Consider the following 27,685-nt stretch of genomic DNA (forward strand, 5'->3'; position numbering starts at 1 on the left):
AATTTAGCAACGGTTGTTTGGATTAGGATAGGGGTGCCCACACTTTTTCAGCAGGCGAACTACTTTTTAAATGACCTCGTCGAGGTGATCTACCTCATATATATAATTTATATTTATTTAATTATTTTGCTGTTTTTGCTCACGTTAAAGGTGTGCAAAATACATGCATTTTTAACATATAGATTCCCTTCTTTCATGAAGACAGGAATATAAATTGGTGTATTACCAGATTCTGATGACTTGCATTGATTGGAATCTGACAAGATTCACAGTAGTGTTGACAACTTCAACATTTTACATTGTGGAGGAGAAAATAAAGTCCTCCTGTCTGTTCAATACCACATGAAAGTGGTTGGTTTTGGCATCTTGTTTATCCAGCTTTCAAACTACTTTTTATACACTTTACAAAAAATTCATTGACGACAAACTCCGTACCTTGCTAGCTTGTTTGTGCTAGCTATCTGAGACTCTTATTTTGTTAGCGCAAACAGGATGAAGCAGCACTTTTACTGTGAGGACAGGAACTTTGCGGTCAGAAATAAAAACTGGTTCTCGCCTTTCTGTTGGTCATTTTTTCTTCTGGCAGCAGCCAGCATCATTTCACAAGATCCTCAGGTGCCGTGAATGGCAATCAAGTGATGAAAGTGACGTGTTGGTCATGATCGTTAATTTTTAGGTCTATTTTTTCAATGCCTGGCTCGTATGCTCAAAAGAGTGTAATATGAAATAGTAGATAACATCACTAACATTGTCCTCAGTGTGGTGGCATTTCTGCAGTGTTAAAACTGCTATGTTTCTTAAATTTATATCTGGACATGCTTTAGGCCAGACTTCATATTAAACTTGCAGGCCAGACTGATGACGATGGCAGACACAACTTGACTCGCGGGTCGTATTTTTAACACTGCGGTCCTAAACTAAAGTACCTAACATGTAAGTTAAAAATGTTTGTTACCACTTTTGAAGGCATTTTGATCAGACAATTTCACAGGTTTAACTGCCTACAATAAGTGTTTGCAAACATTGGACATTGAAAATGTAACATTTAAAAAACTTTCTATGGAAAAAGCATCTATGATTAGTAACACAACAAACATGATTGCCAAAAATAAAACAATAATTATTAAAAGGACTAAAAAGTAATCCTTTAACTGTCACATCCAGAAATTATTTCTTTCAGCTTGACTCCAAAATATTTGTCCACTTGTGCATGTGGACGTAGTCTCAAAATAAGCCAAATGGGCCCTAGTGTGTGAATGTTGTCCGTCTATCTGTGTTGGCCCTGCGATGTGTTGGTGAATTGTCCAGGGTGTACACCGCCTTCCGCCTGATTGTAGCTGAGATAGGCACCAGCGACCCCAAAGGGAATAAGCAGTAGAAAATGGATGGATAGATGGATGGATTTTTTTTTTTAATCTTGATGCAGAAAAAGCGCCCCAGTGACTGATTGTTGTGGTGTTTCCTTCCCACAGGCGTGACCATGGCCTATGTGAATCCCAGCCTGAGTGGACACAAGACCTCGGCCAGCGTGGACGCACGCCAAAGAGAGTACCTGCTGGACATGATCCCCTCACGCTCGTCCATCTCGCAGACTGCAAACACATGGAAATAAACAAATACCAACACAAAAGAGAACAGCCATTGATCCCGGTATTTGTACAATAACATGGTCAACAGCGCATCCTGCAGGAATATTCGGCAGTTACAGTCTGAAAGTGAAGAAATTTCCCTTTTCTTTTCTTTTTTTTGGTATGAGTTCTTCTTTTCTGTTGTTAGTTTTAAGGTTTGCTGTCCTGTTTTTATACGATTGGGGCAAATGACAACAAAACTGGTAAATGTGTCTGGAATAAAAATAAAATTGACTATGTTTTTTTTTTTTCACTGAAAAGTTGTTTTAAAGCTAATCACAAAGGACAGGAGTTGTAAAATGTTTCATTACATTCAAGGTGGAATTTATTTTGTATTGACCATAAGTTATTTTTTATTCTTATTGGACTGATGTTTGTATCTGTGGTTGTTTCCACAGATGCAGAGGGTTTATTTTAGCTTTGTTTTCTTCTTTCTGTTTAGCAGCATGCCTAACTTTTAAACCCATCTTCATGTTTGGCACCTTCATTAAAGAAGCGTGGTGCCATCATCTGTAATTACCATTACTTTATTTTGCTGTCAACATTTTCATTTGTTTTATCTTTTGAGAGTAAGCGCAATCTCTGAAGGACTTTCCTTTTCCCTCTTGAAAAGAGAAATAGGAGTGTCTCTACCTTTGGAACATTGGAAGCACAAGCTATTTTTTTCGATTTGTTTTGTTAAGTCTAACTTCACCGAATTGCATAGTTTCTCTAAACTACATTGTGCAAATTAATGTTAAAAATTATCATTGGTTTACTTTTTTTCCTAGATCCTTAATAAAAAAGATACATTTTAAATACTTTGTTTTGTGTAGACATTTTCTCCATATACTTATGTCACCACAATTGATTAATACAGTGGTTCTCAAATGGGGGTACGCGTACCCCTGGGGGTACTTGAAGGTATGCCAAGGGGTACGTGAGATTTTTTTTAAATATTCTAAAAATAACAACCATTCAAAAATTCCTTATAAATATATTTATTGAATAATACTTCAACAAAATATGAATGTAAGTTTATAAACTGTGAAAAGAATGCAATATTCAGTGTTGACAGCCAGATTTTCTGTGGACATGTTCCATAAATATTGATGTTAAAGATTTATTTTTTGTGAATAAATGTTTGGAATTAAGTTGATGAATCCAGATGGATCTCTATTACAATCCCCAAAGAGGGCACTTTAAGTAGATTATTACTTCTATGTGTGGAAATCTTTATTTATAATTGAATCATTTGTTTATTTTTCAACAATTTTTTTGTGAATTATATTTATATAGCGCTTTTCTCAAGTGACTCAAAGCGCTTTACATAGTGACACCCAATATCTAAGTTACATTTAAACCAGTGTGGGTGGCACTGGGAGCAGGTGGGTAAAGTGTCTTGCCCAAGGACACAACGGCAGTAACTAGGATGGCACAAGCGGGAATCGAACCTGCAACTCTCAAGTTGCTGGCACGGCCACTCTACCAACCGAGCTATGCCGCCCCAGTTAGTTAGTTATTTTGATCCTTTTTTTCCAAATAGTTTAAGAAAGACCACTACAAATGAGCAATATTTTGCACTCTTATACAATTGAATAAATCATAAACTGATGACATAGTGCTGTATTATAATTCATCCATTTTTTCAACCAAAATTGCTTTGCTCTGATTAGGGGGTACTTGAATTAAAAAGATGTTCACATGGGTACATCATTGAAAAAAGGTTGAGAACCACTGGATTAATACAATCATTTTACACTGAGCTGTAATACTGCATTGCACCGCAGATATGTGAAGGCGCTCGAGTATATAGCCCACGCTTTCCTGATAGAGCGAAGAAGAGTCGTCTCTTTGACGTCATCGGTGTGTTGTGGACAGCAGCGGCTGGAGCAAGATGGCGGGGTCCAAGGTGAAGCAGGACATGCCTCCTGCGGGAGGTTACGCTGCGTTTGACTACAAGCGAAATCTACCAAAAAGAGGACTATCGGGTACATACTCATGCTTATATTTGCCTCCATTACGTTCGGGATTAAATTGGTAAGCACACAAAGCACGGCGCGCCAGCCTGATTTACAATGCTAATGCTAATACAGTGCAACTAAGTTAGCGTTGATATGTGGCTGTTGAGAGAAGACTATGCGTTCACACATTCAAAATATCGCAAAACGCATATTTATTTAACTCTAATTTTGGGAAATTTAGTTTTACCCCGTTAAATCGGTGGCTGAGCTTTTCATCTTCGAGCTAGCGTCTTTGTAACATTGTTACTTTAAAGGCCGACCTTGTAGAACATGTAGACACGCCGTTGAAGACCTAAACTCAAGCTGATAATAATTTTAAACAATTTAAATCCACATCATGACAAGTATTTGCTCTGAGCTTTATTGTCACATGTAAAACGTCCCTGTATTGATTGGACCCATCCTCTCTTGAGTTGCAGTGGGCTGCGATGATATCAATCAATCTATCAATTTTTATTTATATAGCCCTAAATCACAAGTGTCTCAAAGGGCTGCACAAACCACAACGACATCCTCTGTAGAGCCATACTTGCCAACAGGGCCTGAAGTTAACCTTTTGGGCCACCAGCCACTGTAGTGTTTTTTTACCAACCCAAATTTTATGTGCCTAAGATAAAGGTAAACGACTCAGAAAATGCATACGAATGGTTCTTGAACCTTCCGCCCGATTGTAGCTGAGATAGGCGCCAGCACCCCCCGCGACCCCAAAAGGGAATAAGCGGTAGAAAATGGATGGGTTCTTGAACTTGTACAGAATACACATCAAAGTGCTGTCGAGTTATTAACCAACTTAATCTCATTAATGACTAGGCCTACATAATGTCTTACAACTGTATCTGACCTGGTGTGGCAGGCATTTAGAATAGAAAATAACAGAAATACAAACAGCCAATCATCTCACTGATGGTCTCATTTATTAAGTTAACACCCAACTGTAATCCATACCATTGTAGTGTCATTACATATCCATTTTCTAATTTCTTTGGAATTTTAGATTACAATATACATTACATTTATATGAAAATACTCTTTTTAAGATTGTACATAATATAAGTTTATGTTGCAGCCATTGCACTGTCACTGTGCTGTACTTTAGTTATCTACTAACGTTAAAGCAGGTTGGTACTTACTCGCACATCCACAAGTAGTCAGAGAAGGGTCTCATCTTCTTTCCAATTGCGTTCCGAAACAGGAGCTTCATCCTCTCCAACTGCGCTGTTTTCATGAATGTCAGTGTCTTGACCGCAGCTGTCAGCTCTCGGGGAGCCGTCTTCCCCACTTTACAATTGATCGTTTGCAAGTGGCTTTTTGAGGACTTGTGGTCCTTATTTGCCTCTAACTTTAAGTTTTTTTGTCCCGATTAGAAATGGGTTTGATTTCGCTTTCTCTGAGCCATACATACGCCAATCCTGACAGTACATCTCTTCTGTTGTTACGTCGTAGACCAGCCAGTCGCAAACCTTGCCATCCCCGCTTACTTTCCACTTTGTTTTAAAACGTCTTTTTTTTCTTTTCTTTTTTTTAATCGTCCTCGCATTCCTTTTGTTGGCCTGTTAAAGCCGGCACCAGCCTCTTCACACCAGCGATATGCCGCCACATTTTGGTTTTAAAATCCAATAAAATGGCACGGGGGCTTGCTTAGAACACACATCACACACAGGCTACCTGATTGGTCAAACAAACAAACAAACAACACTTGCTCAGTGTTGTCTTATTGGCTACTCGCCAATGTGGCAGGTAAATTGACAGTTTCATCCGCCAATCACAAAAGTTACCCGCATTTGGCGTGTGGGCGGGTGCCAATTTCAAGCCCTGCCTGCCAACCTTGAGACCTCCGATTTCGGGGGGTGGGTGGCGTGGTCGGGGGTGGGACGTGGTTAAGAGAGGAGGAGTACCGTATTTTTCGGAGTATAAGTCGCTCCGGAGTATAACTCGCACCTGCCGAAAATGCATAACAAAGAAGGGAAAAAACATATATAAGTCGCACTGGAGTACGAGTCGCATTTTTGGGGGAAATTTATGTGATAAAACCCGACACCAAGTATAGACATTTGAAAGGCAATATAAAATACATAAAGAATAGTGAACAACAGGCTGAATAAGTGTACGTTATATGACGCATAAATAACCAACTGAGAAGGTGCCTGGTATGATAACGTAACATATAAGAGTCATTCAAATAACTATAACATATAGAACATGCTATAGGTTTACCAAACAATCTGTCACTCCTAATCGCTCAATCCCATGAAATCTCATACGACTAGACGTATAAGATTTCTAGTCTCTTACGTGAATGAACTAAATAATATTTGATATTTTACGGTAATGTGTTAATAATTTCACACACAAGTCGCTCCTGAGTATAAGTCGCACCCCTGGCCAAACTATGAAAAAAACTGCGATTTATAGTCCGAAAAATACGCTATATTTACCGCTAGATTCATAGATTTGTCAAATATTTCCATCCATCCATCCATTTTCTACCGCTTATTCCCTTTGGTCCTGAGTAGTCTGGGGGGCGCTGGTGCCTATCTCAGCTACAATCGGGCGGAAGGCGGCGTACACCCTGGACACGTTTCCACCTCATCACAGGGCCAACACAGATAGACAGACAACATTCACACTCACATTCACACACTAGGGCCAATTTAGTGTTGCCAATCAACCTATCCCCAGGTCCATGTCTTTGGAGGTGGGAGGAAGCCGGAGTACCCGGAGGGAACCCACGCATTCACGGGGAGGACATACAAACTCCACACAGAAAGATCCCGAGCCCGGGATTGAACCCCAGACTACTCAGGACCTTCGTATTTTGAGGCAGACGCACTAACCCCTCTTTCACCGTGAAGCCCGTCAAGTATTTCATATATATATATATATATATATATATATATATATATATATTAGGGCTGCAACTAACGATACATTTTAAAATCGATTAATCTGTCAATTATTGCTTCGATTAATAATCGGATAAAAAAGACAAAACTACATTTCTATCCTTTCCAATACTTTATTTAAAAAAAACGCATACTGGCACCATGTCCTTTCGACTTGCCAAACATAACAATAACAAGGCAAGTGTTAGAAAAATGTTTTTTTTTATAAAGTGCACAATTGTCATGCACAATAGCAATAATTTTGTTTAGGGGAATTTCAAACCTGCCTACTACCTATTCCAGGGGTAGGGAACCTATGGCTCTCGAGCCAGATGTGGCTCTTTTGAGGACTGCATCTGGCTCTGATAAATCTTAGCTGACATTGCTTAACACGATAAGTAATGAATAATTCCGCTGGTCATCACATTTTTGATTGATTGATTGAAACTTTTATTAGTAGATTGCAAAGTTCAGTACATATTCTGCACAATTGACCACTAAATGGTAACACCCGAAGAAGTTTTTCAACTTAAGTCGGGGTCCACGTAAATCAATTCATGTTACGTGTTAAAAACAACGTTGAAAATATAAAACATTCTCATGCATTTTAATCCGTCCATCCGTTTTCTACCCTACCAGTTCAAGATGTCGCATTAAGAAGTATTTTATTTATTATTGGTTTGGTTCAGAATAACAATGTTATTAAAAAAAAAAAGAGACTTATAATACTCTAAAAATGTTGGTCTTACTTAAAAATGCACGCATTTAGTTGTATTCAGTGTTAAAAAATATTATATGGCTCTCACGGGAATACATTTTAAAATATTTGGCTTTCATGGCTCTCTCAGCCAAAAGGTTCCCGACCCCTAACCTATTCCAACCATTCTGCAATGTTGGATGCTGAATGTCTTTCCTCTAGTGGCATGGTCATAAGACAGATTGACTTCATGTTCCATTCATCTCCAATGTAGTGGCATGTATTGTCGGGGTAGGCTTCCTTGGCTACACATCAGTGGTCAGAACAATTTTGCTCTGGGTGGCTTTAATGTCAGTTTACACAGCTTTAAATTTCTGCTCATACTTCTTCTCCATCAGTTTCGTAAAATGGGTCCTCGAGGGAAGAGTGTAACAAGGGTTGAGGATTAAAATCGTTTTTCTGAAACCGTCATCCTCCACCATTGACAGTCACCTCATGTCAGTTAGCAACATATTCAGGATAGCATCAGTCAATGTAGCCGCTTGCTTTTGTGTGCACACCTTTCTTTGTACAAAGTCGCTAATGCTGGCTTGTTTCTTTCTGAAATGAGAGAATCCATATCATGAACGTACATAGTAGCAACATTTACATGTAACTCAATGCATACTTAGTTGATTTATTTAATAGTTTCTGATGTAAAAGGCACATTTTTTCATATCATGGTCACTGCTGACTAGTTTTTCTTGTTATATTGTTATTTTTATTGTTATATTTTGTTTCTTATGTTGTTTTTTTATTTTTGTTCTTATTGAAATATTTTTTTCTTTTTTTCCCCCATTTAAAACCCCGTTATTTACTTTTTAAATTCGATCTCAATTCTGTACACTGCTGCTGGAATTTAAATGTTCCTGAAGAAACTCCCTGAGGGAATCAATAAAGGTACTATCTATCTATCTATCTATCCATCTAATTACACCACCACATTAAAAAAAAGCTAAATGAAATAAATGGACATTGGGGATGCAGCATACAACAATAATAACACAGAAATGTAACTCATCAGATCAGAACTGGGTCAGATATTGTACACGTTTCTGTTCTGAATAATAACGGATTCATTTTAGGCTGCCTGTGAATAATAGAATGAAATATTCCAGCACCTTCATAACGTTTATTTTACTAAAGCGTCACTCAAATATTATATAGCTTTATCGGGTCCGGCTACATTGATCCATTATGAAACCAGCCTGAGATATTTCTGTCCGTCTATTGCCTTAAAAAAAATCTCCTCGTTAACAACATATTAAAAACACACAAAGACGGACACAACGGATCAATGTACTCGGACTATGGACTTAAAAAAGTTACGTACCGTGAGGTTTTTTTCTTCATTCCTGGATCCAACATGCTTCCTCTTCTGGTGCTGCCGAAGCAATGTTGTACTTCGGGCCACGTATGCGAGGTCCATTCTGCTCGTTTTGCAGGAAATGTCGTCTTTGAAGTCTTTAAAGTAAAGTGTTCCGACACTTTTGATGACTTAGGTCGTACACTTTTATAACCTACAGATGTTTCTCCGCTGAACTATCCGTACTGTTTCCCTCCCCCATTTTTCGAATGTTTTCAAACAAAGGGTGGTCACGTGAGCTGCACATGACACATCATTGGCTGGCTCACTGCCCCCTCATTAGACTAAGCCTCAGTGCCACTCTGGCGCTGTTTTGTACTGTTTTTGTACTTATTTTGATTATTGTTTTTCAGCTGTTTGTAAATGTTGCAGTTTATAAATAAAGGTTTAGGGGGGAAAAATGAAAAAATAAAAACCTCCGCGCATGCGCATTGCATACATCCAACGAATCGATGACTAATCGGCAACTATTTTTATAATAGATTTTAATCGATTAGTTGTCGCAGCCCTAATATATTTATATATACACACACACAGTGAGAGTAAAAAGTATTTGATCCCTTGCTGATTTTGTTGGTTTGCCCACTAATAAAGACATGATCATTCTATAATTTTAATGGTAGATGTATTTAAACATGGTGAGATAGAATATCAAAAAGAAAATCCTGAAAATAACTTTAAGGAATATATTTTAATTGATTTGTATTTCATTGAGGGAAAAAAGTATTCTATCCCCTAGTTTGCATTAGGATTTCTGTCTTTCACAGAGCAGTTAGACACTCCCAATCAACTTGGGAATTGAAGACTGAATTGAAGACACCTGTTGTAACTAATCACCTGTATAAAAGACACCTGATCAGAGACTCAGACAGATTCCAAGTTCTCCAACATGGGTAAGACAAAAGAACTCTCTCAGGACTTCGGAGACAGGATTGTTGACCTGCACAAATCTGGAATTGGCAACAAAAACATTAGCAGGATGCTGGGAATCGAAGTAACAACCATTGGTGCAACTGTTAGAAAATTTAAAAAGTATAACATGACCATCAACAGACCTCGATCTGGTGCTCCACAGAAGAGTTCACCTCGTGGGGTTGCAATGATCATGAGAACTGTGAGAAATTGTCCTGCAACCACTCAGCAGTAGTTAGTGAATGACCTCAAGGCAGCTGGGACCACAGTCACCAGGAAAACAGTTGGCAACACTTTGCAGCGGAATGGGTTAAAATCTTGTAGTGCCCGAAATGTACCCCTGCTTAAGAAGGCACATGTGGAGGCCCGCCTAAAGTATGCCAATGATCACCTCAAAGATGCACAAAGTGATTGGGAGAAGGTTCTATGGTCAGACGAGACCAAAATTGAACTATTTGGCCTAAAATCTACACGTCGTGTGTGGAGAAAGAAAAATGCTGCCTATGACCCAAAGAACACTGTGCCCACCATCAACCATGGAGGTGGAAGCATTATGTTTTGGGGGTGTTTCTCTGCCAAGGGCACAGGGCTACTACACCGCATCAGTGGGAAGATGGATGGAACCATGTACCGTGCAGTCTTGAGGGACAACCTCCCCTCTGCCAGGAAGATGAAAATGTGCCGTGGTTGGGTCTTCCAACATGACAACGATCCAAATGTACAGCAAAGGCAGCAAAAGAGTGGCTCAAGAAGAACCATATCAAGGTCATGGAGTGGCCCAGCCAGTCTCCGGACCTCAATCTTATTATGGAGGGAGCTGAAGGTCCGAGTTGCCAAGCGACAGCCCACCAACCTGAATGATCTCGAGAGGATCTGCAAAGAAGAGTGGGCCAAAATTCCCCGACATGTGTGCTAACCTTGTGGTTAACTACCACAAACGTCTGACCGCTGTGCTTGCAAACAAAGGCTTTGCCACCAAGTATTAACTGCTTTTGTCTAGAGGGATCAAATACTTATTTCCCTCAATGAAATACAAATGAATTAAAATATATTCTTGAAAGTTATTTTCTGGATTTTCGTTTCGATATTCTGTCTCTCCATATTAGAATACATCTACCATTAAAAGTATAGAATGATCATGTCTTTATTAGTGGGCAAGCCAACAAATTCAGCAAGGGATCAAATACTTTTTACTCTCACTGTATATATATATATATATATACACACACACACACACACACGGCGTGGCACAGTGGGGGAGTAGCCGTGCGCGACCCGAGGGTCCCTGGTTCAAACCCCACTTAGTACCAACCTCGTGACGTCCGTTGTGTCCTGAGCAAGACACTTTACCCTTTGTTCCTGATGGGTGCTGGTTAGCGCCTTGCATGGCAGCTCCCTCCATCAGTGTGTGAATGGGTAAATGTGGAAGTAGTGTCAAAGTGCTTTGAATAGCGCTATACAAGTACAACCCATTTACTTGAATTTCAGTGTTCATTTATTTACACACGCATAATACTCATCTACATATTGTTGAGTTAAGGGTTGAATTGTCCATCCTTGTTTTTCTAACCATATGCGTGTACAGTAGATGGCAGTATTGTCCTGTTTAAGAGTGTCACAACATTGCTGTTTGGTAGACAAACTGCTTTACGGTAGACGAAAAATTACTGCTGTTGTTGTGTGTTGTTTACCGCGCTGGGAGGACGTTAATGAAACTGCCCACATAAGAAACCAACAACTCGCCCTCGATCATTCTACAGTTATAACGTCATTGGGCAGACACGCTCTTTATACATGTCACTCAGCTCCGCATGGATCTGGAGGGGGCGTGGCCTCCAGCTCGGCCTAAATTTCAGGAGATTTTTGGGAGAAAATTTGTCCGGGGAGGTTTTCGGTAGAGGCGCTGAACTTTGGGAGTCTCCCAGAAAATCCAGGAGGGTTGGCAAGGATGAGTAGAGCCCACATACTGTAAGGGCAAGGAAAAATTCATCTCAGTGGGACGTCGACAATGATGACTATGAGAATCCATGGAGAGGACCGCATTTGTGGGCAACCCCCCCACATGATATTGTGAAAGTCGAATCCTTAGTGGATCTAACATACCCTTGAGAATCCAGTAATAATAGCGACAATATTAGATATATTAGATTAGATAGTACTTTATTTATTCCGTCAGGAGAGTTCCTTCAGGAAAATTACAATTTTCAGCACAATCCCATTCAAGATCAGACAAACATTACAGGGAGACAGAACAGGATTGCTGACGGGTCTGCCGGCTTCCAGCGCCCCTTACAAAAAATATGACATACAGGTAAACAAGGGGAGAGGGGGAGAATAGAAGATTAAAATAAAAAAAAATCGGTCTTAGCCCGGGCCCTGGAGTGGGGGTGCAGACTGAGGCGAAGGGAAAAAAACAACTCATAGCCATAGTACACATCCCTCTTACATGTGTGTTAGAGGGAAACATCAAAGAACACAGAGGACATTAAAGACATTAAAGCAGCAGATACAACCAGACACTTCTACATACAGCTATGAATAAAAAGTAAAACAAACATATACACTGTGGTGGCCACTGCGGTGTTCCACGCCATTGTCCGCTGGGGATGAGGGGGGATGGCCAGAAACCGAAGCAGACCCAATAAAGCAACCAAGACAGCCGACTCCACTCTCGGCCAATGTCCAGTCCGCATGGATGAGCGAGGATACGTCCAAGGTGACTGAGGTGTCCGACACCTGCTCACCCAGCCAAGACACCGCGAAGCCTCTCCGTCCCAGCGCTCATAGCTAGCTCCGCAGCTCTGTCCCCTCATCCGCATCTCCTCCAGTCCCTCCAAACCGACTCCAGTGTGGCAGAGACCCAGCAGCTGGTCTCCATGGCCAAAAGGCTCCCGGGAGGCAAATCCAGAAGTCCACAAAAAAAGCACCACAGAGGTCACAAAAGTGCCACCCCTTGTCACACAGTCCCAAAGGGTCCCGGACCAAAAAAAATATAATAACACATGAAAATAAGAGGGAAACACAAAAGGATGACACAAGACCACAGAGCTCCTGCCTACAGCAGCCACTACAGCAGCGCCATCTTGGAAAAAAAAAAAAAAAGTTGAATATTTTCATAGCTGGAGCATGAAAAACCCATTCTGAATACATATTTCAACATTATGAAACCCCCTTAGACATAAAATATCTTTATTTTGTCAACTTCTACACCAGGGGTGTCTAAACATTCCCCTCTTTGACAAAAATAATCCTTTAAAAGTGGCCTTCATTCTGCCACTGGGAGATAACAATGAAAGAACCCTGTGTTTATATCCATGCACTCACACACATATCAGTATTGATGATGTCAGGAGGTACCAGAAATTGTAGTTTATGCCTAAAAAAAGTCTCAAGTAATGAAGCCGCAGTATTGTGTTAAGGGACGCTGTAACTCCCTCCTGCTAAACTGTTGAAATAGTCCCAGTTGTTTGTTATTCAAGATTATTGTATTAGTCAATCAAAGGTCGGCCAGCTCCCCGTTCTCCACATTAAGCCAAAATAGTCTTTTCACATTTTTGCTCTATTATATTTTATAAGTTACAAACTATTTATGGTTGTATGTTAATAATGTATAATTATGTGTTATTCATAAACACTCCCCAACTATGTCAAAATCTCCCCCAAACAAGTCATTTGTTTCTGCTGGAAAAGAAATGACCCTAACTACTATACTTTTAAGGTTATTGTTTTATATTTGAGCCCCAGCCCCCCACCTTGTCCCAATTGTTTTTGCTGGCTTGTGCCGTTCAAATGGTTGTGTGTGCTGTTTTTGTTTGTAAGTTATCAGAGTTTCTTTTATAGGTAATTGTCGTTGTGGCTTGTGCAGCTCTTTGAGACATTCGTGATTAAGGGCTGTATGTAAGTAAGTTTTGATTGATTGAAACAAAGGTCAGCCAGTCTCCAAACCAAAATAGTCTCATTTATTAGTGCTGCAAAATTATTTGGTCTGACTGTTGCAGTTTTTAATTTATGTTTTATATGTTATTGTGTTACTATTAATTGGCGGTCCACAACTATGTCAAACTCTTTTATTTGTGCGGGTGTGTACAGTAAAATGATAGATTTTTCGGGTTATTGTTTTGAGTTTCCGGAGGTGATGTCCTCATGAAACTGGCACACGCAAAACGGCACAAAACTCCGTCACAACGGTCTCATCTGTTTGCGCAGTTAGAATGATGGATTGTGCTGCTATACTTTTTGACTTATTACAGATTGGAAATGACGTCACCAGACAACTGGATTTCTTTGTAGCCATACAGCAATCAAATTTGTGTTCCAGATTATACCAAAATGGCCTCATTCTTTTGTGTAGGTAAAATAGTGGATTGTCCTGCTAAACTTTTTGAGTTATTAAAGGTTAGCGTTTTTCTGCTTCTAACCCGATGTCTGGAGGGCATCACCTGGCACAAACCAGCACAGGCTGGTTTTTGACTGACCTATAAAATAATTTTTAATAACAGAAACAAAAACAGCACAAACAACCATTGGATTGAGACTATTTCAACAGAGATTTGCGAGGGGACGACTTCACACAGGTGACCTCTAAATTGGCAAATGATTACTTTACTCTGAACATAATCCCAGTCCTTCTTCACCAGGTTATAGCATGTTTGGAATTGGCTTGGGCGTCATGGTTTTCGGTTACTGGAGACTGTTCAAGTGGAACCGGGAAAGAAGGTAAGGAATGGCGGTTGTATTTTAGAGAAATGTGTTGGCGCACCAAAGGCCATGTTTTTTTTCCTGTCTTCCAGGCGCTTGCAAATTGAAGATCTGGAAGCCAGGATAGCGATGATGCCGCTTATTTACGCTGAGCAAGACCGCAGGTGATTGGAGCATTAAAACATGCATAGTTCCTCCAATAATAGACGGCATGCCTCGACTTGTTGACATATTCCTTGCCTGGGCTCATAGCTCAAATAAATGTCTTATTTCGTTGGCAGGACCTTACGCATGATGAGGCAAAATTTAGAAGAGGAGGCGGTTATCATGAAGGACGTTCCAGGCTGGAAGGTGCATTGGTTTGCTGCTTTGATTAAAACCCTCATGTGAGAACTAAGGGTGTGGGGAAAAATCGATTCGAGTTTGAATCGCGATTCTCACGTTGTGCGATTCAGAATCGATTCTAATTTTTTTTAAATCGATTTTTGATTTTTTTTTTTTTACCAATCCAACAAAACAATACACTGCAATACCATAACAATGCAACCCAATTCCAAAACCAAACCTGACCCAGCAACACTCAGAACTGCAATAAACAGAGCAATTAAAAGGAGACACAAACACGACACAGAACAAACCAAAAGTAGTAAAACAAAAATGAATATCAACAACAGCATCAATATTAGTTATAATTTCAGCATAGCAGTGAAAATCCCTCATTGACATTATCATTAGACATTCATAATTATAAAAAAAAAGAACAATAGTGTCACAGTGGCTTACACTTGCATCACATCTCATAAGCTTGACAACACACTGTGTCCAATATCAGAATCAGAATCAGCTTTATTGTCATTACGCAGGGTAAGGAGATTGAGGCCATTCCATACAGTGTGATGTGTGCATGCAAGAAAACAATGTGTACACCCAAGAGAAGGCAGTTATGAGGGTCATTGGGGCAGTCCGTTCAGGGTGGTCATGGCCCTGGGGAAGAAGCTATTTCAATAGAATATTTTCACAAAGATAAAATAAGTCATATTTTTGGTTCGTTTAATAGTTAAAACTAATTTACATTATTGCAAGCAGTTGATAAAACATTGTCCTTTACAATTATAAAAGCTTTTTACAAAAATCTACTACTCAGGGTTAGATCCTGCTGAAATCCAATGTATTGAATGAATAGAGAATCCTTTTAAATCGGGAAAAAAATCGTTTTTGAATCGAGAATCATGTTTAATTGAAAAAAAATCGTTTTTGAATCGAATCGTGACCCCAAGAATCGATATTGAATCAAATCGTGGGACACCCAAAGATTCACAGCCCTAGTGAGAACTCATTAGTCCATCTGACACACGTTTTAGTTATGAAGACAGATGATCAGGGGAAATGTGCATGATGTATTGTCGACGGTAAGGTTTATTCAGGTGTACTGGAGAGGAGGCTTCGCCGGATAGTCGAACCTCGGATTCAGGAGGAACAGTGTGGTTTTTGTCCTGGTCGTGGAACTGTGGACCAGCTCTATACTCTCGGCAGGGTTTTTGAGGGTGCATGGGAGTTTGCCCAACCAGTCTACATGTGCTTTGTGGACTTGGAGAAGGCATTCGACCGTGTCCCTCGGGAAGTCCTGTGGGGAGTGCTCAGAGAGTATGGGGTACCGGACTGTCTTATTGTGGCAGTCCGATCCCTATATGATCAGTGCCAGAGCTTGGTCCGCATTGCTGGCAGTAAGTCGGACACGTTTCCAGTGAGGGTTGGACTCTGCCAAGGCTGTCCTTTGTCACCGATTCTGTTCATAACTTTTATGGACAGAATTTCTAGGCGCAGCCAAGGCGTTGAGGGGATCCGGTTTGGTGACCACGGGATTAGGTCTCTGCTTTTTGCAGATGTTGTAGTCCTGATGGCTTCATCTGGCCGGGATCTTCAGCTCTCACTGGATCGGTTCGCAGCCGGGTGTGAAGCGACCGGAATGAGAATCAGCACCTCCAAGTCCGAGTCCATGGTTCTCGCCCGGAAAAGGGTGGAGTGCCATCTCCGGGTTGGGGAGGAGACCCTGCCCCAAGTGGAGGAGTTCAAGTACCTAGGAGTCTTGTTCATGAGTGGGGGAAGAGTGGATCGTGAGATCGACAGGCGGATCGGTGTGGTGTCTTCAGTAATGCGGACGTTGTATCGATCCGTTGTGGTGAAGAAGGAGCTGAACCGGAAGGCAAAGCTCTCAATTTAACGGTCGATCTACGTTCCCGTCCTCACCTATGGTCATGACCTTTGGGTCATGACCGAAAGGATAAGATCACGGGTACAAGCGGCCGAAATTAGTTTCCTCCACCGGGTGGCGGGGCTCTCCCTTAGAGATAGGGTGAGAAGCTCTGCCATCCGGGAGGAACTCAAAGTAAAGCCACTGCTCCTCCACATCCAGAGGAGCCAGATGAGGTGGTTCGGGCATCTGGTCAGGATGCCACCCGAACGCCTCCCTAGGGATGTGTTTAGGGCACGTCCAGCTGGTAGGAGGACACGTTGGGAAGACTATGTCTCCCGGCTGGCCTGGGAACGCCTCGGGATCCCCCGGGAAGAGCTAGACGAAGTGGCCGGAGATAGGGAAGTCTCGGCTTCCCTGCTTAGGCTGCTGCCCCCGCGACCCGACCTCGGATAAGCGGAAGATGATGGATGGTATTGTCGACGTATTCTTTTAATCTGGAACCAGAGGATGTTTAAAGAGGACTCCCGGGCCATGGGTCTTTCTGCGTGGAGTTGGCATGTCCTCCCCGTGACTGCGTGGGTTCCCTCCGGGTAGCTCGGCTTTCTCCCACTTCTAAAAACATGCACCTGGGGATAGGTTGATTGACAACACTAAATTGGCCCTAGTGTGTGAGTGTGAATGTTGTCTGTCTATCTGTGTTGGCCCTGTGATGAGGTGGCTACTTGTCCAGGGTGTACCCTGCCTTCCGCCCGATTGTAGCTGGGATAGGCACCAGTGCCCCCCGCAACCCCAAAGGGAATAAGTGGTAGAAATGGATGGATAGATGATGCGAAAACTTAATATCAGAAGTATGTATTCCCTATTGGATACAATTCTAAAACCGCTTCTCTGAGCGCTGTCTGTCCCCAGTAGCATTCAACACGCCGACTTACACAGGGCTGTCTGGACATTCCCATATATAGCATAATGTATGAATATGCATTTAGGTTGTGTCCTCCAGGCGTGCCCTTTCGAGAATCTTCCTCTGTTTTTTTCTCCCCGGACTCTGAATTCATATATGGTGTTTTCCTTGAGACCTCGACAAAGAAGCCACGTAAACAGTGGCAAGAATGTAGGAGATAAGAGTTGTATGTGCGGAGGCATGAACTTGAACCCAGTTTCAACTGGAACTTTAGAGCATATGACTACAAACCCCGTTTCCATATGAGTTGGGAAATGGTGTTGGATGTAAATATAAACGGAATACAATGATTCGCAAATCCTTTTCAGCCCATATACAGTTGAATGCACTACAAAGACAACATATTGGATGTTTAAACTCAAACTTTATTTTTTTTGCAAATAATAATTAAGAATTTCATGGATGCAACATATGCCAAAGTAGTTGGGAAAGGACATGTTCACCACTGTGTTACATCACCTTTTCTTCTAACAACACTCAATAAACGTTTGGGAACTGAGGAAACTAATTGTTGTAGCTTTGAAAGTGGAATTCTTTCCCATTTTTGTTTTATGTAAAGCTTTAGTCGTTCAACAGTCTGGCGTCTCCGCTGTCGGATTTTACACTTTATAATGTGCCACACATTTTGGATGGGAGACAGGTCTGGACTGCAGGCGGGCCAAGAAAGTACCCACACTCTTTTACTAGGAAACCACGCTGTTGTAACATTTGGCTTGGCATTGTGATATCCTTTCCACACCGATGTCTGTTTTTGATGCAGTACCGCCTGAGGGATCAAAAGTCCGTAATATCATCGCTTACGTGCAGTGATTTCTCCAGATTCTCTGAACTTTTTGATGATTTTACGGACCGTTGATGGTAAAATCCCTAAATTCCTTGCAATAGCTCGTTGAGAAATGTTGTTCTAAAACTGTTCGACGATTTGCTTACAAATTGGTGACCCTCGCCCCATCCTTGTTTGTGAATTACTTAGCATTTCATGTAAGCTGCTTTTATACCCAATCATGGCACCCACCTGTTCCCAATTAGCCTGCACACTTGTGGGATGTTCCATATAAGTGTTTGATGAGCATTTCTCAACTTTATCAGTATTTATTGCCACCTTTCCCAACTTCTTTGTCACTTGTTGCTGGCATCAAATTCTAAAGTTAATGATTATTTGCACACAAAAAAAATATTTATCAGTTTGAACATCAAATATGTTGTCTTTGTAGCATATTCAACTGAATATGGGTTGAAAATGATTTGCAAATCATTGTATTCCGTTTATATTTACATCTAACACAATTTCCCAACTCATATGGAAACGGGGTTTGTAGTTGCATGGCCTATTCTAAGCATATCTATATCAAACATTTCTTAATCACTTAACTTTTTTGTTATCTTAATTATATCCCAACAGTATTTTATATGTTGTCTTCTCCCTGAGTCAACGTGCCATGGCTAATACCTCGATGGGTGTTTTCTACCTACAGGTCGGCGAAAGTGTTTATCACACTGACCGCTGGGTCACCCCGCTGTCCGAGGAGCTGTTCAACCTCAGGCCACGGGAGGAGTTTATACACCATCGCTTCGGCTTCTTGCAGTATCTGTAAAGCACTCGGGAGGTGATGGCCGCCATTCTCCATCACTCGAATGAGAGCCTCCACTGAGTAAAGTCTGTGTTTTAAATGTTCTAATATTAAATATCTTTTCCTGAATTTCATCTACTTTAATTTGTCTTATAAATATATAAATCGGGCCCTAAAGTTTTAACACCATTTACATAAAACGCTCCTATGACTCACAGTTGCATTATGCACATCTGTTAAGGATTACATTGACCAGACATTATCTATGCACGCATGGACACTATCGGATTAAAAATGTAACTTGAATAAAAATCCTATTCGGAATATTGTGACCCAATGACACATTCAGATCTAAGTTGCATTCTGATCGAGACAGGTGATTTATGCCAATAGTCAATCGGATTGCAGGCATATTAACACTTCCGAAATTTGGGTCAAAATATATTTACTGCACATGTCAGCGACGTCAGGGGGGACTCAATTTACGACTTTCCCACCGTTTAACCAATATAGAAGTGGCGTTATATACTGTTGATTATTGCATTAAAACCATACTTGCCAACCTTGAGACCTCCGATTTCAGGGGCTGGGGCGGAGGCGTGGTTGGGACTGTGGGCGTGGTTAAGAGGGGTGGTGTATAATTCACCAACTCGAGTATTTCATATATATATATAATATATACGTATGAAATACTTGACCTTCAGTGAATTCTAGCTATATATATTTATCTTATTATATATATAAATAAAATAAATAGTTGAAATTCCGACGGCACCTATTAAATACACAGTAATAAAAACACAGGTGTTCTACTAACTGTAATGTGCTTGCTGGTTACTGAAAAACAACACTTTTCACTATTTCAGTAACCTTTGTTCTGCCATTTGCGTATTGGCGAGCGATCTCTGTATCTGGGAATATCCTTCATGGATTTGTTGTAGACATCCGCAAATGAGAACGGGATGTTGCTTCCAGCTATCAGCATAGCCATCTTTGTCTCAGCATAAGTTACACCATCGGGTCTCCATTTTGCGAGGTGGCCCATAATACTGGGTTGTGAATGATGCTGCGCTGCGGACGCTTTGTGCTTCGCTGACCGTTCGTGACTGAGTATATCCGTTCGGCCGCCGTGTTCAATGGAGAAGTCTGTTCTACAAAATTTACAGGCAACATACCCCTTCCCCTTCGAACTCTCCTGTATAAACTGAAATTCTTGTTTCCAATCGTTCTGGAACTTCAAAAAGTATTTCTTCATTTTGCTCGTCGACGTGTAATGTATTGGGTTGGAGTCAATAACCAGGCGAGGTGATGAAGTAACGTGTCTTTACTATCGGCTTCAGAACAGACTCCCTAATGCAGGGGTCACCAACCTTCTTGAAACCAAGAGCGACTTCTTGGGTACTGCTTAATGCGAAGGGCTACCAGTTTGATACGCACTTAGATAAATTGCCAGAAATAGCCAATTTGCTCAATTTACCTTTAAGAAATAAATCTATATACATATATAAAAAATTGGTATTTCTGTTTCTCATTCCGTCGTACATTTTCTTTCCTTTTACGAAAGGTTTTTTGTACAGAATAAATGATGAAAAAAACACTTAATTGAACGGTTTAAAAGAGGAGAAAACAGGAAAAAAATTAAAATTAAATTTTGAAACATAGTTTATCTTTAAAATTCAAAATTGAACCGTAAAAAAGAAGAGAAAAACTAGCTAATTCTAATCTATTTGAAAAAATTAAAAAAATAATTTATGGAACATCTTTAGTAATTTTTCCTGATTAAGATTAATTTGAGAATTTTGATGACATTTTTTAAATAGGTTAAAATCCAATCTGGATTTTGTTAGAATATATAACAAATTGAACCAAGCTATATTTCTAACAAAGAAAAATCATTATTTATTCTAGATTTTCCAGAACAAAAATTTTAAAAGAAATTCAAGACTTTGAACAAGATTTAAATTTGATTCTAAAGATTTTATAGATTTGCCAGAATATTATTTTTTTTTAATTTTAAACATAAGTTTGAAGAAATATTTCACAAATATTCTTTGTCAAAAAAATAGAAGCTAAAATGAAGAATGAAATCAAAATGTATTTTTTATTCTTTACAATAAAGAAGTACATTTACTTGAACATAGATTTAAATTGTCAGGAAAGAAGAGGAAGGAATTTAAAAGGTAAAAAAGTAAATGTGTTTAGAAATCCTAAAATCATTTTTAAGGTTGTATTTTTTCTCTAAAATTGTCTCCCTGAAAGTTATAAGAAGCAAAGTAAAACAAAAAATGAATGTATTGAAACAAGTGAAGACCAAGTCTTTAAAATATTTTCTTGGATTTTCAAATTCTATTTGAATTTTGTCTCTCTTAGAATTAAAAATGTCGAGCAAAGCGAGACCAGCTTGCTAGTAAATAAACTTAAATTAAAAAAAATAGAGGCAGCTCACTGGTAAGTGCTGCTATTTGAGCTATTTTTAGAACAGGCAAGCGGGCGACTCATCTGGTCCTTACAGGCTACCTGGTGCCAACGGGCACCGCGTTGGTGACCCCCGCCCTAATGCATGTTCCTTGACTGCACTAAAATGTAAAATATATTTACATTCTATTCTATGTGCAGTAGATGGCAGTATCGTCCTGTTTAAGAGGGTCACAACATTTCTGACTCAGGTTCTCATGGAGCTGGAGGGGACGTGGCCTCCAGCTCCGCCTGAATTTCAGGAGAAAATTTGTCCCGGGAGGTTTTCGGGAGAGGCGCTGAATTTCAGGAGTCTCCCGGAAAATCCGGGAGTATTGGCAAGTATGTTTAAAACCGAGACTAGAAACAAAAATTGTGTCATGTGTCGATGTAACAATAAAAAAGGACCCAGCTTTCTCAAATGAGCTGTTATTTGAAGTGCTAACTGCTAGCCCCAGACACTTAACATGAAGACGCGCACAGATGCCGTCACGTCTGCAATAGGGCTGGGCGTATCGATAGTATCGATACTTAGTGAGTATCGGTATCGTATCGATACTTCACCAAATTAGGCGAATCACTCCGATTTAAAAAAAAATGTGAGCGCAGCGCAGCGCTCCTCACCACTCCACCCTCCTCCCTGGTGATGGGTCGCGAACGAGATTTAAAAACACTTTAAAAATGAATCTTCAACCCAAAATAAAATAAAATAAATACAATTAACATGACGCTTGGTGCGTTCACACACATCAGTATAATTCGCTCCAAGGTTCACTCGGACACGCACACACACTCGCGTGCGTTTCCAGTGCGACTTAATGTCTTGGTTGTAAACTGTAAAGTATTTTATTGCACTAAAATAACGATAACAATTTCTAATTTCTTTTGTTTTGTGTTCATTTTTACAACTGTTTAATAACTAGTGTTTTCTTTTTTACTTAAGTTATTGTGTGTTGTGAGGCGACTAGCCAAGTTCAGTATTTGTTTTCACCTTATTTCCACTACTTACTTTATTGTAATTGATATTATTACTTTTTTATTTGAATTTCTCAGTTCTTTTGTTTTGTGTTCATGTTTACAAATGTGTTCAATAACTAGAGTTTTGTTATTTACCTTAAGTGTTTGTGTGTTTTGAGGCGACAAGCCAGGTTCAGTAGTTGTTTGCACCTTATTTGCATTACTTTATTGCTATTGATGTTACTTTTGTAATCAATATTTAATTTTTTTTACTTACATCGTTGTCATGTGTTGTATTATTATCATAATCAATTAATAAAGGCAAAAGTACAAATTTGTTTTTCAAAAGTATCGATACCCCGAAGTCCCCCCATCAGATGACACTTCCGGTATCGGCAATACTGGCCGGTATCGGATCGGTATCGATACCCACATTTGCGATATTGCCCACCCCTCCCCCCGTGCTCCTCAAACCTCGTTTGATTGGTCGCTGCAAAGTCTCTTCTTCTTCTTCTTCTGGCTGCTCTCAGTGTGCGCCACTTTTGCCCCCATCGGTCACTGAGGGGAAATGAATGACTGTCTAGTTCATAATGACACCTGCTGAATAAAGGAAGCATCCTTTCGGTAAAAACAGTTGACAACATTACACTCGCCAGTCGTCGTCATGCCAGCAGCCAGGAAGCAGGAACATCCACTTTTAGACTTCTTTTCCATGATATGAATACTGTTAAATACCATTCAATTGTGATTGCCAACTGCGTGCTCTAGTGCAGTGTTTTTCAACCTTTTTTTCAGTGATGTACCCCCTGTGAACATTTCTTTAATTCAAGTACCCCCTAATCAGAGCAAAGCATTTTTGGTTGAAAAAAGGATATAATGAAGTAAAATACAGCACTATGTCATCAGTTTCTGATTTATTAAATTGTATAACAGTGCAAAATATTGCTCATTTGTAGTGGTCTTTCTTGAACTATTTGGAAAAAAAAGATATAAAACTAACTAAAAACTTGTTGAAAAAGAAACAAGTGATTCAATCATGAATAAATATTTCTACACATAGAAGTAATCATCAACTTAAAGTGCCCTCTTTGGGGATTGTAATAGATATCCATCTGGATTCATGAAGTTAATTCTAAACATTTCTTCACAAAAAAAGAAATCTTTAACATCAATTATTATGGAACATGTCCACAAAAAATCCAGCTGTCAACACTGAATATTGTATTGTTGTATTTCTTTTCACAGTTTATGAACTTACATTCATATTTTGTTGAAGTATTATTCAATGAATATATTTATAAAGGATTTTTGAATTGTTTCTATTTTTAGAATATTTGAAAAAAATCTCACTTACCCCTTGGCATACCTTCAAGTACCCCCAGGGGTACGCGTACCCCCATTTGAGAACCACTGCTCTAGTCCAGTGTTTTTCAACCTTTTTTGAGCCAAGGCACATTTTCTGCGTTAAAACTCCAGAGGCACACCACCAGCAGAGATCATTAAAAAACGAAACTCAGTTGACAGTAAAAAGTTGTCGTCGCAATTGTTGAATATGACTTTAAATCATAACCAAGCATGCTTCAACATAGTTTTTGTCTCAAAGTAGGTGTACTGTCACCACCTGTCACATCACCCCATGAATTATTTTTAGTTTTTTGCTGTTTTCCTGTGTGTAGTGTTTTTCTTCTTGTCTTGCGCTCTTATTTTGGTGGCTTTTTCTCTTTTTTTGGTGTTTTCCTGTAGCAGTTTCCTGTCTTCCTTTTGAGCGATATTTCCCGCATCTACGTAGTTTTAACAATCAAGAATATTTCAGTTGAATAGGTGAAACTAGACCATCTCCCACCGCACACCAGACTGGCGCTCACAGCGCACTAGTGTGCCGCAGCACAGTGGTTTAAAAACACTGCTCTAGTCTAATAGTAGTAGTTAGTAATTAGAACAGTATGTAGTCTATTCTACAACACTCAATCTTTTACATTTCAAGGACACTCATTAGTCTTGCATGATTTGGGGACCCCTCAACTAGCCTATGGACCCCACTTTGAGAACCTTTCTACGTACTATTTTATTTTCTATTTCACACTTTGGCATTAATAAAGACATGTTCACATCATTTGAAAGTAGCCTGTTTGAACACAGACAGTGAAGGTGATGGACAGTTGTTTAAGTACTTTTTGCTCATGACTTTAACTCAATTGAAAAGAGGAAAAGCTCATATTTCCAGTTTTAAAAGGTTCTTGTAAGCCAATTGGAAAATGTAGGCCTTTCTTTTACAAATTTACATTTATATAGAACATCTTTTTCCTGGAGCATAATAATGATGACAAACATTTCTATGTTAGTCGTTTATAAAAAATACCAAATGTGATCTCTTCCAGAGGTGTGTAGTAACGCGCTACATTTACTCCATTACATCTACTTCAGTAACTTTTGGGATAAATTGTACTTCTAAGAGTAGTTTTTATGCAACATTTTTTTACTTGAGTATTTTTATAGAGAAGAAACGCTACTTCTACTCAAGTCCATTCAGCTCGCTACTGCTACAAATTTTTATCGCTCTGTTAATGTTTGTTTTTGTTTGTCAAAGACCTTCAAAGTAGGATCTACGCATGCCTGCGTTTCACCAATCACATGCAGTCACTGGTGAAGTTGGACCAAACAGAGCCGGGTGGTCACATGACACGTAGACTCGACTTAAGCAAGTTGAAAAATTTATTGGGGTGTTACCATTTAGTGGTCAATTGTAGGGAATATGTACTGTACTGTGCAATCTACCAATAAAAGTTTCTATCACTCAATCAAAAGTGTAAAGGAAAAAATACAATTTTTACTTCAACCGTACTTCCCGTCAAAAGCCTAAGGACTGATTGCACAGTTCCTGCCTTCACAATAAAAGTGCCGCTCCATCGCGCCTGCGCTAACAAAATAAGAGTCTACGAAAGCCAGCGCAAACAAGCTAGCAAGCTACGGAGTTTGCCGCCAATGTATTTCTTGTAAAGTGTATAAAAACGAATATGGAAGCTGGACGAATAAAATGCCAAAAACCAACGGCTTTCATGTGGTATTAGACAGAAAAGAGGAATTTTTTTCTCCTCCACCTGAAAATGTGGACGTTATCAGCACAACTGATTCCAATCAATGCAAGTCATCAGAATCAGGTAATACACCAACTTATATTCTTGTCTTCATGAAAGATAGGAATCTATATGTTAAACATGCATGTATATTCATTAAAACACCTTTAACATGTGAACAAAAACAGCAAAATAAAATATATACTGTATATATAAATGTGTGCGTATATATACAGTATATATACATGTGTGTGTATGTATATATGAGGTAGATCACCTCGACTTGGTCATTTATTAACATTGAAAAACTTATAGGGGTGTTAGCATTTAGTGGTCAATTGTACGGAATATGTACTGTACTGTGTAATCTACTAATAAAAGTTTCAATCAATCAATGCCTACTGAGCCTATGGTGCTGTTAAGTTATTGTGGCTCAATGTGCCTTATTTTATTTGAATGTATTATTTAATATATATTATTGTTTTAGTTGCTTAAGAGATATTCCTGGCTCTGAATTTGCTCATTGCTATTTTTATGTTTTTGTGCATTGTGTTACCGTAATCATTAAACAAACAGGTTACTCATCAGTTACTCAGTACTATAGTTTTTTCACAACATACTTTTTACTTTTACTCAAGTCAATATTTGGGTGACTAGTCCTTACTTTTATTTGAGTAATAAATCTCTAAAGTAACAGCACTCTTGAATATAATTTCTGGCTACTCTACCCACCTCTGACCTCTTCTATATATGGGACGGTATAGCTTGGTTGGTAGAGGGGGCGCGCCAGCAACTCGAGGGTTGCAGGTCCGATCCCCGCTTCCGCCATCCTAGTCACAGCCGTTGTGTCCTTGGGCAAGACACTTTACCCACCTGCTCCCAGTGCCACTCACACATTGTTTAAATGTAACTTAGATATCAGGTCTCAGTGTAAAGCGCTTTGATTCAGTAGAGAAAGGTGATATATACCGTATTTAAATTGCTGCATAGGCGCTAATTAATTTAAAACCTCTTCTCACTCTTCTTTATGCGATTTCAAATTACCAGTATTGAAATCAGCCTCAATTTTGAAAATTATGACAAGGGAAGTGTCACTCGGGAGGTCACAAGTTTGACCAGGCGGTAATACTAAGCATGCGCTAATTATTTTTGGGAAGTTTGACCTGGAAGTATAAACTATATGCCCTGCGGCAATTCAAGCGTACAGTAAATATATTTCACTTCACTATAGTGAATTGGGACATCCCCACACCCTTGTTTCTCAGCCAATCTCTGATCTCCTAAAACACTCACATTCAAAATCCTCTACAGCACAATCAATCTCGATGTTCCATTTAAGTTCCCCAAAAATCATTTGAAAGCTATATTCCATTATCAATTTCGAATTGTATTGCTGTAATTTTGGGTAATATATGTCAATTTCCATAGCTCAACTTTAGTAAACTCAGGATGTCTGAACTGTGCCCGGAAAATATTCACTAAAACTTTGTTGGAACATCTTCAATATTAAGGTTTCTCTTTTGAAACAGTTTATTTGAACAAAAATGGGATTTCTCCCAATCTCTGGAATGACATTTGGAATTATATACCATATTGAACACGAGTTTGCAAGATCACTTTAAACATTTCAGCTTTTAAGACACCATAACTTAAAAGTCAAATATTTACAACTACAAGTGCTAATTGCCAGGCTCAGACACCGAACATGAAGACACGTACCTTTGTCATCACTTCTACCACTACATGTCACGACGTGGCAGCCACAAAATAGCGCCATTTCAAAATAAGGTAAACGAGATTTGATTTAACAGCATCAAGACAGACAAAAACGCAGACGTGTTTAAAACGGAAAAGATTTGATTCACCTTTTAGGGTCCATCTACATGGCGTCTAATGCAAATAATCCGATGAAATACATTTGCTCATGTACAAGAACAGTGGCATGTACATTATAAAACCCGCGCTTGGATACATGGAGCCAGCAATTGTACTGAGACAAGCAAGTCAGTCACTGCACAAAATGAAAATGGTCAAAAATGTAATTTAAAAGAAACCCTGTTGCACATTTGGCATGCAAAGTCCACACAAATGCTGAAGCGTGTTTTCAAAAACACCAAACATTGCCACGTCTTAATATTTAGTGTGGAATTGTTGTACAGCATATTGTTTAATGATTGGCTAGAACTTGGGTATAAAACACATTTATTAATGTATTTAAAAGTATTACATCCCCAATAATGAGATACACC

General features: G+C 39.5%; 2 protein-coding genes across 7 annotated transcripts in view; both read left to right on the forward strand.

The window, feature by feature from the left end:
• The window catches only part of LOC133568342 (transcriptional repressor p66-alpha-like), a 50,243-nt gene extending 47,817 nt beyond the window's left edge, over window positions 1-2,426 (forward strand). For all 6 annotated transcript variants that reach the window (XM_061920218.1, XM_061920217.1, XM_061920214.1 and 3 more), the window contains exon 11: window positions 1,473-2,426. In XM_061920218.1, coding sequence (XP_061776202.1) covers window positions 1,473-1,612 — 140 coding nt within the window. In that variant the 3' untranslated portion in view covers window positions 1,613-2,426. The remainder of the gene's footprint in view (window positions 1-1,472) is intronic.
• Window positions 2,427-3,440: 1,014 nt separating this feature from the next.
• On the forward strand, window positions 3,441-19,080 carry ndufa13 (NADH:ubiquinone oxidoreductase subunit A13). Its single transcript, XM_061920223.1, has 5 exons — window positions 3,441-3,598; window positions 14,165-14,243; window positions 14,318-14,389; window positions 14,507-14,576; window positions 18,856-19,080. Exons 1-5 carry the CDS (start codon window positions 3,505-3,507, stop codon window positions 18,973-18,975), a joined length of 435 nt encoding a protein of 144 aa, XP_061776207.1. The 5' UTR covers window positions 3,441-3,504; the 3' UTR covers window positions 18,976-19,080.
• Window positions 19,081-27,685: the final 8,605 nt, after the last annotated feature.

Source organism: Nerophis ophidion, linkage group LG14 (genome assembly GCF_033978795.1).
Source record: "Nerophis ophidion isolate RoL-2023_Sa linkage group LG14, RoL_Noph_v1.0, whole genome shotgun sequence".
Lineage (NCBI taxonomy): Eukaryota > Metazoa > Chordata > Actinopteri > Syngnathiformes > Syngnathidae > Nerophis > Nerophis ophidion.

Excerpts from the sequence above, each read along its gene's own strand:
- ndufa13 (XM_061920223.1), top strand. The coding sequence starts at position 3,505 with ATGGCGGGGTCCAAGGTGAAGCAGGACATGCCTCCTGCGGGAGGTTAC. Across the intron at positions 3,599-14,164 it reads ACCAAAAAGAGGACTATCGG|GTTATAGCATGTTTGGAATT; the intron begins GTACATACTCAT and ends CTTCTTCACCAG. Across the intron at positions 14,390-14,506 it reads TACGCTGAGCAAGACCGCAG|GACCTTACGCATGATGAGGC; the intron begins GTGATTGGAGCA and ends TTTCGTTGGCAG.